The sequence below is a fragment of the Macaca fascicularis genome, chromosome 20, assembly GCF_037993035.2.
Source record: "Macaca fascicularis isolate 582-1 chromosome 20, T2T-MFA8v1.1".
Lineage (NCBI taxonomy): Eukaryota > Metazoa > Chordata > Mammalia > Primates > Cercopithecidae > Macaca > Macaca fascicularis.
The window spans coordinates 20,829,499-20,842,087 of NC_088394.1; the positions used below are offsets into that span (position 1 = coordinate 20,829,499).

At 37.3% G+C, this 12,589-nt stretch overlaps 1 protein-coding gene across 4 annotated transcripts in view; it reads left to right on the plus strand.

Annotated features, from left to right (window-relative positions):
• LOC102133268 (phospholipid-transporting ATPase ABCA3) overlaps positions 1 to 12,589 on the plus strand; it is a 116,411-nt gene that overhangs the window by 19,062 nt on the left and 84,760 nt on the right. For all 4 annotated transcript variants that reach the window (XR_012429360.1, XM_045383137.3, XM_065537554.2 and 1 more), the window contains exons 5-8: positions 5,425 to 5,554; positions 6,794 to 6,948; positions 7,184 to 7,339; positions 7,988 to 8,198. Coding sequence is in view for 3 of the 4 variants with exons in the window: in XM_045383137.3 (XP_045239072.2) it covers positions 5,425 to 5,554; positions 6,794 to 6,948; positions 7,184 to 7,339; positions 7,988 to 8,198 (652 nt within the window). In the remaining variant the exon portion in view is untranslated. The remainder of the gene's footprint in view (positions 1 to 5,424; positions 5,555 to 6,793; positions 6,949 to 7,183; positions 7,340 to 7,987; positions 8,199 to 12,589) is intronic.

The following is a 12,589-nucleotide window of genomic DNA, read 5'->3' on the forward strand; positions in this document are numbered from 1 at the left end:
CCATTTCTCGTGTCTCTTGTTCCCCAAATTCCCACCCCCTCCTCCAGGGCCTACACTGACTATCCCGCGGGCCGGGATAACTTGCATTTTTAGTAACAGATCTCCTCTCTTGTGTGCTGGCCTGGTTTGCTTACTAGTCAATGAAGGTAGGGAAGCATTCGAGGAGGTTTCTTTTTTGGCTTTTTTTGCCCTGCCTGGTAGCCAAAGCAAAATGTTTATGTTGGAGAGAGATACCTTATAATGTTGATCTCAGCTGAAGATTTTGACTCGTCTGATCTGGAAGCCTAACTTTTATGAACATTTACCTAGTTCTTTTTCTTGTGGACTAATAATCCTTCAATTAACTGTCCCATCACTATAAGTGATTGTTAGCCAGGCAATCCTAAATGGACATTTCTGAAAAATGTTCAGGTTGCTGTAATTTGTCAGGCCATTAATTTGAAAGCCCTTTAAGACTTTTTTATTCTTGGCTGGAATGCTGTAAGCAATGAGTTTTATTTCAGCATCAGTAGAAAAGTCAGCAGATTCAGAGTAGGCTGGAAAAATCATAGAGGACTTAGAAGGCTCTACATGTCAACTCTATAGTTAGAAGTTTTTGAAAGAGTTTGAGAATGACCATTTCAGCTGTGAATGTTTTAAACATAATTTTCCCATTGGTTTAAAAATGTGCTCCAAAATGGCCCATAATGGTGGCTCAAATCCCAGAAAACCTAACATTCCTTCATGTTTGAGAATCCCATTTTGTTCTTATTAATCTCTTGAGAGCAAAGATAATCCCATTAATCCTGTCAGCAAATGTCAGGAGTGTAGACTGGTGTTTTAGATGGTAGTGACCATCCTAGTGGCTTTTAGAATCTTCGTCTACCATTAGAATGTTTTCTTACTCTGAGAATATTTTTAGAAGCAAGCAAGGGGAAAGAGCCAAATCATTTAAAAATGCACATAAGCAAGCCAAAATGAAACCAAAATCAGAGTGTTCACAAAAACTTTAACCCAGGCATGCAGACCAAACAAAATATTAAACTAGGCATGCAGGCCATGTGAATTCACCAGAAATACATGCCTCAGACACAGGATATAAATTATGTAGAATCCAGGATACTCAAACCAGAAGGGTAGTTGTCTTTATACCAGAAAGGACTTGTCATAAAAGAAAGTCTTATCATTCTAGGAGAGAGATAAGGTTCTTTACTAAGGTGGCCTTACAACCAAAACAAACCCCATATGAAGTCATAAACCACTCACCAAAGTGAGGGAGGATGAGAATCTGAGAAGAGATTCACTGGGGCATAAAAAGTAACTCATGGAAGCAGAGAATGTAGAGTCCTCAGTTGTACCACATTTGATTCTAGGGGCTGCTGATTCTTCTGAAGTGAGCTCACTTTGATCCCACTTCTGACACCATTTATATCAATAACAGAGAGAGGCTCTCTAAAAGAAAATGGTATTTACTTGGAAATAGAGCATTCATGTGTTTTGGTAAATTGTATATATATATATATTCATGGAAGCAAAGAATTATAAAGATTTTTAAAGGAGAATTAAGAGGATTATGTGATTGCTTCAGATAATTACTTTTGGCTACAAGGATTAATAACAAGCATGGTGCCAGTCTGAGGTCAGATAGGCAGTTGCTGGGCAGATGTCTTTACAGAAACATTTTTTGTGTAGGACTGCAATGGCCTTTATGCAAGGTTGTGGTTTCTTTTTTTCTTTTCTTTTCTTTCTTTCTTTTTTTTTTTTTTTTTTTGAGACAGAGTCTCCCTCTATTTCCCTGGCTAGAGTATAGTGGTGTGATCTTGGCTTATTGCAACCTCTGCCTCCTAGGTTCAAGCAATTCTCTTGTCTCAGCCTCCAGAGTAGCTGAAATTACAGGCATATGCCACCATGCCTGGCTAGTTCTTGGATTTTTAGTAAAGACAAGGTTTCGCCATGTTGGCCAGGATGGTCTCAAAACTCCTAACCTCAGGTGATCCACCTGCCTCAGCCTCCTAAAGTGCTGGGGTTACAGGTGTGAGCCACTGTGCCCGGCTGCCAGGTTGTGGTTTCTGCAGAGCCTTTTGTGATAGCCTTTGTTATTAGGCATTTGTACATGAGAACTCTCTCTTCATGGCCTTCCCTAGATGTATTTATTAAGGTGTTTTTTTGTTTGTTTGTTTGTTTTTGTTGTTGTTGTTGTTGTTGTTTAACACAAGTGACCTCATTTTGATTTGGACAACGTTCATACTACATTCTAATCTTCTAATTGAGAACTGTTTCCTGGAAACCCAAACCTGAAACAGCACCCTTGGAGCTGATACTAGATGAGAATGAACCAGATGGTTGAAAAGCTAGGAACAGGCCAGGTGCGGTGGGTGGCTCACGCCTGTAATCCCAACACTTTGGGAGCCCAAGGCGGGTGAATTACCTGAGGTCAGGAGTTCAAGACCAGCCTAACCAATATAGTGAAACTCCATCTCTAATAAAATACAAAATTAGCCAGGCGTGGTGGCAGGCGCCTGTAATCCCAGCCACTTGTGAGACTGAGGCAGGAGAATTGCTTGAACCCGGCGGGGCAGAGGTTACAGCGAGCCAAGATCACGCCACTGCACTCCAGCCCAGATGACAGAGCAAGACTCCATCCCCCTCTCCAGGAAGAAAAAAAAAAAAAAACAAAAAAAAAACTAGGAACAAAAAATTCAAATAGAAAAAAATCAAAACCCTTGGGTTGGAAAGCGCTTCACATGTTGATTATGTTTTGAATCAGAAGTGGTGCCAGTGTACAATTGGACAGGCAGGACCATTCTGGCTGTTGTGAGGACGGTGAGTGGAAACAAGAAGACAAATTGGAGGTTTTGATAGTAGCTCAGGTAGGATATGATGGCACCATGGACTAGGCTGGTGGCACTGGAGATCGCAGTATAAAGATTCAAAACAGGCCAGGTATGGTAGCTTACACCTGTCATCCCAGCACTTTGGGAGGCCGAGGCGGGTGATCACTTGAGGTCAGGAGTTCGAGATCAGCCTGGTCAACATGGTGAAACCCCGTCTATACTAAAATTACAAAAATTAACCGGGTGTGGTGGCAGGTACCCGTAATCTCAGGAGGCTAAGGCAGGAAAATTGTTTGAACCTGGGAGGTGGAGTTGCAGTGAACCGAGACCGCACCACTGCATTCCAGCCTAGGTGACAGAGTGAGACTCTGTCAAAAAAAAAAAAAAAAAAAAGATGCAAAATGTGTTTTAAGGTTATAACTGAAGACTTATGTATAGGTTAGATGTGGGATTGAGGGAAAAGGAAGAAACTAATGTGGCTGTTGGTTTAGTGGCTTGAGGAAATGGGGAGTTAGTTGACCAGTTATGAATATTGGAGATACTGGGGAAAAGTCACAGTTTGATTAGTTTATTGTTGGTTTTTAAATGAAAGTTTGGGAAATTAAGAGCTTACTTTTGGATATAGGAACTTCAGACATTCATCCAAGTAGAGATTTCAAATAAGCAGTTGCAGGCCTGATGCTTAAGTCTGTGGAGAAGACAGTATAAGACACCTAGGGAGAAAATGCCTACCACCATTTGGGATTTTTAAAAACTTAAATAGGTTTTTTTTTGTTGTTTTTTTGTTTTCTTGAGACAGAGTCTCACTGTTGCCAGGCTGGAGTGCAGTGGTGTGATCTCAGCTCACTCTAACCTCCGCCTCCTGGGTTCAAGCAATTCTCGTGCCTCAGCCTCCTGAGTAGCTGGGACTACAAGTGCCCGCCACCACACTTGGCTAATTTTTGTATTTTTAGTAGAGACAGGGTTTCACCATGTTGGCCAGGATGGTCTCGATCTCCTGACCTCGTGAGCCACCTGCCTCGGTCTCCTAAAGTGCTGGGATTACAGGCATGAACCACCACACCCAGCCCAATAGTATTTTTTTCTATTACACAAGATGTTTGCCTTTATTCACCATCTATAGGTTGTGTTAGAAGGAAAATATGCTTTAATTCTTAATGATATGGGCTTGAATCCCAACTCTTCCATTTAAGTATTGTGTTTCTTAGACTGTTTTCACCTCATTTAAAAAAAAAAAAAAATCTAACCTAAATCTTCTTACTAGCTTGTATAAGTACTCAAGTTGGCTCCTAGGTACCCATGTCTGCTCCAGACAAGCAAATATTAATATGCCATCTCTCCTTGAAAGTTTAAATTTCAGGCTGGTTGGTTGCCTGGAAACCTTACCTCTAAGATGGGTTCAAGAAAAGTTATAATTTCATAGATTTTTTAGCTTCTACTTGTTGCTAGACTGGGAGTGATTCTTTTTCCACCTTCTTGTGTATTAAGCAGAAGCACTACTAGTCTACACATAAAAAATTTGAGATAAATATCCATGTGTGATTTTCAATTGACAGTTCTCTAAATTGGGCCAAAGACATTAACTGAAGAAGATTGTGGCATTATAAGTTCAAGATGGAAACTGAAACAAAGCAGTCATCCATTGGATCAACAGATGATTGGATAAAGAAATAATTATGGTATAAGCCGGGCACAGTGGCTCACACCTGTAATCCCAGCACTTTGGGAGGCCAAGGCGGGTGGATCACCTGAGGTCAGGAGTTCGAGACCAGCCTGACTAACATGGTGAAACCTCGTCTCTACTAAAAATACAAAATTAGCCGGGCACGGTGGTGCATGCCTGTAATCCCAGCTACTCGGGAGGCTGAGGCAGGAGAATCTCTTGAACCCAGGAGGTGGAGGTTGCTATGAGCCAAGATCGTGCCACTGCACTCTAGCCTGTGCAATAAGAGTGAAACTCTGTCTCAAAAAACAATTTTAAAAATTAAAAATAATAATAATTGTGGTATGTACACACGATGGAATACTACTCAGCCATAAAAAAAATGAAATCATGTATTTTGCAGTAACATGGATGAAACTGGAGACCACTCTCTTAAGTGAAACAACCCAGCAACAGAAAGTCAAATTCTGCGTGTTCCCACTTATTAGTGACAGCTAAATAATATGTATACATGGACATACAGTGTGGAATGACAGACATTGGAGACTCAGAAGGGTGGGATTGTGGGAGATGCATGAAGGATGAAAAATCACTTGAAGCAGTGTTTATTATTTGGGTCATGGTTACACTAAAAGCCCAGACCTCACCACTATACCATATATCTGTGTAACAAAATGGCGCCTGTACCCCTTAAATGTATACACATAAAGTAAAATAGAAAAGAAAGCAGTAATGAATAAGATTGCTCAGGGAATGTTTGTATATCTACTGTGACATTCTAAACCTTGTGTTATGCCTTCAAATATTTCTTTTCATAGTTTCATTCCTTTACACTTTGATTTTTCTTCTCATAACTGATGATGTATTGTGTCTTTGATAGCTGGTATGAGTGCTTGTTCTTTCAATGTGATTGTGATAAAGTTAGTATTTGTGGGATTTTTCCCATAGGTATTCCAAACGCACAACACTACCAAAGTAGCTGTAAATGACTTGTCTTTGAATTTATATGAGGGGCAGATCACTGTTCTTCTAGGACATAATGGGGCAGGAAAATCCACCACTCTGTCCATTCTCTCAGGTAGGTGTTCCACTCTGTTAAAAAAAAAAAACTGTAGATAAAGCAATGAGACTTTTGTGTATCCTCTTGATGTTCACAGTTTAGTGATTTCTGTGATACATACTTTAATAATCTCCTTTATTTTCAAGTTTGCAAATAATTGTTATAAAATTTAAAATTAGTATTTATTTTGGGGAAGAGGAAAGAGGACATTACATAATGATAAAAAGGTCAATCTACCAAGAAAACATAACTATTCTTAATATGAATGCAGTCAAAGAACAGAGCATCAAAATGCTCAAAGCAAAAACTGATAGACTTGAAAAAAGAAATAGACACATTTGCAATTATAGTTGGAGACTTCAACACCACTCTTCTGGCAATTGATAGAACCAGTAAACAGAAATTATTAAAGTTACTGAAAAACTTAACAGCACTGTTACTCAAAACAATCTAATTGACATTTATAGAAAATTCCACTCAGCAGAATACACTTTTTTTTTTTCTTTTTTTTTTTTTTTTTGAGATGGAGTCTCGCTCTGTTGCCAGGCTGGAATGTAGTGGCGCAATCTCAGCTCACTGCAACCTCTGCCTCCCAGGTTCAAGCAATTCTCATGATTATAGGCACGCACCACCATGCCCAGCTGATTTGTGTATTTTTAATAGACACAGGGTTTCGCCATGTTTCCCAGGCTGGTCTCAAACTCCTGAGCTCAAGCGATCCACCCACCTCGGCCTCCCAAAGTATTGAGATTACAGGTATGAGCCACTGCGCCCGGCCTGCAGTAAGTGAATAGTTTCTAGTGTGTAACATTTTAATTCCTTTAATAATTTTTCTCATTATATAGTTTTGAGTTATTTTCTTAGTAGTTGCCCTGGGGCTTACCATATACACCTTAACTTAAGGCAATGCACAGCTTAAAACAGAATTCATAAATGTCAAATGGCTGATGGGCAATGCTGGCATGTTGTAATATGACACTCACTCATGTTTTTATTACTCAAATGATTTGCACTTATTCATACACATTGAAACATAGAACATACAGTTAAATAGGAAATTACAAAATAAATTACTTCTAAGTTCATCACCTCAAAAATAACTGTCAGTGTTTTGTAGCATTTTCTTCTGTGTGAAATATTGCTAATGCTAATGAGTCATCTCTGTGTAAATTTCAAAGTTGATATGCTAATGAGCAGTTTGTTTCCACGTTCCCTTATGAAAACTAAGTTTCTGTTATGTTTTCTACTTGATTCCAGGTCTCTATCCTCCCACAAGTGGAAATGCCTATATTAATGGATACAGTATCTCAAAGCAGATGGTCCAGATTAGGAAATCGCTGGGCTTGTGTCCCCAGCAGAACCTGTTGTTTAATTACTTGACGGTATCAGAACACCTTCATTTCTATTCTGTGGTAAGCAAAAGAAAGTTTCCTTTTCCCCCAGTCTATTCATGTGCTTCAGGTAGATTAGCTACTACGAATATTCTTATTCTTACAAAGTTCGAAATTGATTTTAATGAATTCTTTAAACATAAAGAAAAGCAAAGGGAATAAATTACTACATGAATGACGTAAGAGAAAAGCTGGTGTAATATGTTTCTAAGAGTAAAGTTGGAAGCACCAAGTAAACTCTGGCTCCTTTTTCTAGATAAAAGGAGTACATGGAAAGATGACGCCTACTGAAATTGACCGCATGCTGGCTACTTTTAACCTGCTAGAAAAGCGTAACAAATTGTCAAAGTCACTGAGTGGAGGAATGAAGCGCAAACTCTCCATCATTATAGCATTTATAGGGGGCTCCAAGGTAAACAAACAAACAAACAAAGCCAAATATGGATTCCCACTGCATTCTGCAGCTACTCTAAAAGAATCAGCTGACACAAATTTGAGAACTGCTATGGAGCTAACGTTCTAAATATAACCTCCTAAATGAAAATCAGATGGGATTGACATTGTCGATCTCGTTGGTATAAAATGGCCATAGGTTTGAAATTATTCCGGCATTCCTAATTCAGTTTTTTCTAAACTTTTTTTTGAGACAGGGTCTTGCTCTGTCACCCAGGCTGGAGTGCAGTGGCACAATCATGGCTTAAAGCAGCCTTAACCTACCTAACTCAAGCAATCTTCCCTGCTCAGCCTCCCAGGTAGCTGGAACTACAGCCACATGCCACCACACCCAGCTAACTTTTTACTGATTTTTTCAGTTTTTTGTAGAGATAGGGTCTCACTATGTTGCTCTAACTTTTGGGCTCAAGTGATCCTCCACTTTGGCCTCCCAAAGTGCTGAGATTACAGGTGTGAGCCACTGCACTTAGCCTCTAAACTTATTATCTTAGCCTAGTTGAACAAGTGAAAAAGCAAAATCAGAGTAAGCTCCATGACTGGTAAGACAATAGTGGTACCAGTATAAAATATTTAACAATGGTCATGGATTTGTTTTCCTGGTCTTCAGGTAGTGATACTTGATGAGCCAACGTCTGGCATGGACCCAGTCTCAAGGAGGGTCACCTGGGATCTCCTGCAGCATTTTAAACTTGATCGTACCATCCTACTGACCACCCACTACATGGATGAAGCTGATGTTCTGGGTGACCGCATAGCCATCATGGTCAAGGGATCCGTGCGGTGCTGTGGCTCTTCAATTTTCCTGAAAAAGATATATGGTCTGTCTCTCCTTGATTATTCTCAGGATATTGATGCCTTCATAACATTCTTCAAACATATGTTTTATTGTTTTTTTCTAGGTACCCAAAACTTCAGTGATTCCTTCTGTTCTATTAATTAGTATTCAACTATGAGCTCTTTGAAATAATACTCCTTTTTTTCAAAATTATTTCCCTCTTTTGTATTTATTGTTTTATCCAAAATTTCTGTTCAGTTTTTCCACATGGCTTCTACTTAAATTTTAATTTGCCCAAATGCATGTGTGCTTTCAAAGAGTTAGATAGATAGACAGACAGACAGAGAGACAGGTTGATGGATTATAAGGGAAACGTAGTGAATCAAACATCTGCTGTTTCTTGTTTTTCAAAGAAGTACTAAATTGCTTCTATATGAGTGGAATAATTTATTACAATATGAAAAATTTTTCTAAACTGTAAAATACCAAATGTGTCCTAATAGCTTCCTTACCTTTTTAAGGCCATTATTCAAAATTACCTATACATCAGTCGTCTTTGACTCTTTAAATATAATTTTGACACGAAATAGTTCCATGATTCTAGAAAGTTTTTTTTGAGCCTGTTTTCATCAATTCACCTCTCCCAGAGGCAATTACTTTCTGATTTTATTACCATACATTAGTTTTGCCTGTTGTTGAATGTCATATAAATGAATTATATATTATAATTTTGTTCCTGGTTTCTTCAGCACAATACATTTGAGATTAATCTATATTGTTGCATGGATCAATTGTACATAACTTCAAATCTTCATAGATTTTTATGTTGTTTTAGGTCATTTCTATCATATGATGTATGAATTCAAATATCATAAGCAAATGTGCTATGAATTTAAAGATCTTTCTTGGTTAAAAATCCATCTTGTGAACTTAAAGATCTCTCTTGCTTAAAAATTCATCTTGGATAAAAATACTTAGTAGTGGAATATTTTGGTACTTACTGGTGAGGTTCTTGGTCATAAATTATGTGTGTGATGTTTTGAAAGGTTCTTCAAAGTGCTTGTAATATTTTATACCAGTCAGCGTGTTTGAGAATTCCACTTACTCCATACCCACACCAACATTTTGGTTTGCCTTTTGGGTTTTAGTCATTCTGGTGGGTGTGAAACAGTTATCTCGGTGTTTTTAATTTTTATTTCCCTGAAGAATAATTATATTGAGTTCATTTTCATGTATAAGTTGGCTATTTGCATAAATTCTTTTGTGAAGTGTTTAAGTCTTCTGCCCACTATTACAAGTTGGTTATCTTTTTGATTGAACATTTGTAGTTCTTTCACATATTCTTCATGTGAGTTCTTTGTCAGATATATGGATTGTGAATATTTATCCAAATGGGTTCCTTGCCTACTTATCTTAATAGTATCTTTTGATGAGTGTAAATGTTTAATTTTAAGGCTCATTTATTAATTTTTTTGAAGATTTTTGTGTCCTTTCTAGGATATCTTTGCCTACATAAAGGTTGCAGAGATCTCCTATATTTTCTTCTTGATACTTTACAGTTCTAGCTTCTAAAGGTTTATGACTTATTTCAAGTTGACTTTTGCAAATGGTGTTGATGTTGATTTTTTTCCCCCTGTGAGTATCCAGAACCATTTACTGAAACACATTCCTTTTTCTAGCGAATTGCTTTGGCACCTTTGATAAAAATCAGCTGACTATCTATAAGTGGGTCTACTTTTGGTTTTTCTATTGTTTCATTCATCCATAGGTCTATTCTTTTACAAATACAACAGTCATGAATACTGGATCTTTATAGTAAGTTCTGAAAATAGGTAACATAAGTCTGTCAACTTTTTTCTTGTTTTCCAAAATTGCTTGAGCTATTATAGGCCCTTTATATTTCCCTATAGATCTTAGAGCCATTTTGTTAAATTCTACAAAAACTCTGGTTGAATATTGATTGGGATCTCTTTGAAGCTATGTATCATTTTGGGAAGAATGGTCATCTTCAATATTGAGTCTTCCAGTATATGAGCTTCATATTATTTATTGGTTTATTTAGGTTTTGTTTAGGCCATTTTTGGCTATATTTTGTTCATTGTCAAGGTCTTTCATTAGATGTATTCCAAAGTATTTCATTTTTATATTTATGCAAATGGTAGTATTTAATGTCATTTTCCAATGTTTCTCTTGTAGTATTTATATATACAATAATTTTATATTGACCTTGTGTCTTGTAAACTTGTTTATTCATACATTAGGTCTGATGATACTTTTGTAGATTCTATGCACAATCCTATTACTTGTGAATCAGAAGATTTTGCTTCTTTCTCATCTTTATGCCTTTTATCTTTTTCTTTTGACTTATTGTCTTATATGGGACTTACAGCACATTCTTGAATAGGATTGATAAAAGTAGACAGACTTGACTTGTTCCTTATCTTAGAGGGGAAATGTATAATGTTCATCATTAAGTATGAGATTTCCTGAAGGATTACTTGGAAGCCTGTTACCAGTTTAATGAATTTTCCTTTTTTGCTAGGAGGTTTTTTTCTTTCTTTTTTTTTTTAAAGTTTTATTTTAAGTTCTAGAATACATGTGCAGGATGTGCAGGTTTGTTACATAGGTAAATGTGTGCCATGGTGGTTTGCTGCATCTATCACCCCATCACCTAGGTATTAAGCCCCACATGCATTAGCTATTTATCCTAATGCTCTCCCTTCTCCTGTCCCCCATGACAGGCCCCAGTGTGTGTTGTTCCTCTCCCTGTGTCCGTGTGTTCTCATTGTTCAGCTCCCACTTTTAAGTAACAACATGGGGTGTGTGGTTTTCTGTTCCTGTGTGTGTTCACTGAGGATAATGGCTTCCAGCTCCAACCATGTCTCTGCAAATGATATAATCTCATTCCTTTTTATGGCTATATAGTATTCCATGGTATATATGCACCACATTTTCTTTATCCAATCTATCACTGATGGGCATTTGGGTTGATTCCATGTATTTGCTATTGTGAATGGTGCTGCAATGAACGTGTACATGCATGTGTCTTTATAATAGAATGATTTATAATCCTTTGGGTACACACCCAGTAATGGGACTTGAGGAAGTGCCACACTGTCTTCCAAAATGGTAGCACTAATTTACATTCCCACCAACAGTGTAAAAGCATTCCTATTTCTCCACAGCCTTGCCAGCATCTGTTTCTTGACTTTTTAATAATGGCCATTCTGATTGGTGTGAGATGGTATCTCATTGTGGTTTTGATTTGCATTTCCCTAATGATCAGTGACATTGAGCTTTTTTTCATATGTTTATTGGCTGCATAAATGTCTTCTTTTGAGAAGTGTCTGTTCATGTCCTTTGCCTACTTTCTGATATTAGACCTTTGTCAGATGGATAGATTACAAAAATTTTCTCCCATTCTGTAGGTTATCTGTTCACTCTGATGATAGTTCCTTTTGCTGTGTAGAAGCTCTTTAGTTTAATTAGATACCGTTTGTCAATTTTTGCTTTTGTTGCAATTGATCTTGATGTTTTTGTCATCAAACCTTTGCCTGTGCCTATGTCCTGAATGGTATTGCTGAGATTTTCTTCTATAGTTTTTATAAAAGTTTTAGGTTTTACATTTAAGTCTTTAATCCATCTTGAGTTAATTTTTGTATAAGGTGTAAGGAAGGGGTCCAGTTTCAATTTTCTGCATATGACTAGCCAGTTTTCTCAGCACATTTATTATAAGGAGATCCTTTACCCTTTGCTTGTTTTTGTCAGGTTTGCTGAAGATTAGATGGTTGTAGATGTGCAGTCTTACTTCTAAGATCTCTTCTATTCCATTGGTCTATGTGTCTGTTTTTGTATCAGTACCATGCTGTTTTGGTTACTGTAGCCTTGTAGTATAATTTGAAGTCAGGTAGCATGATGCCTCCAGCTTTGTTCTTTTTGCTTAGGATTGTCTTAACTATACAGGCTCGTTTTTGGCTTCATATAAATTTTAAAGTAGCTTTTTCTAATTCTCTGAAGAACGTCAATGGTAGTTTAATGGGAATAGCATTGAATCTATAAATTACTTTGAGCAGTATGGCCATTTTCACAATATTGATTCTTCCTGTCAACAAGGATGGAATGTTCTTCCATTTGTTTGTGTTCTCTCTTATTTCCTGGAGATTGCTAGGAGGTTTTTAAAAATCTGTGGTAGACGTTGAATTTCATCAATGCTTTTTTTTCGTTTTTCTTTTTGGATCTAGTGGAATATTCATATTTTTTCTCTTTAATTTTGTTTGTATTCTGATTTACATTCATTTATGTTTGAAAGATAAAGCCAAGCTTTTTTTCCTGGGATAAATCCTATTAGGCATTATGTATTACTTATAAATTGCAGAATTTGATTTGTAGATATTAAGTTCATCAGGGACTTTGGTCTATAATGTCTATAATTTT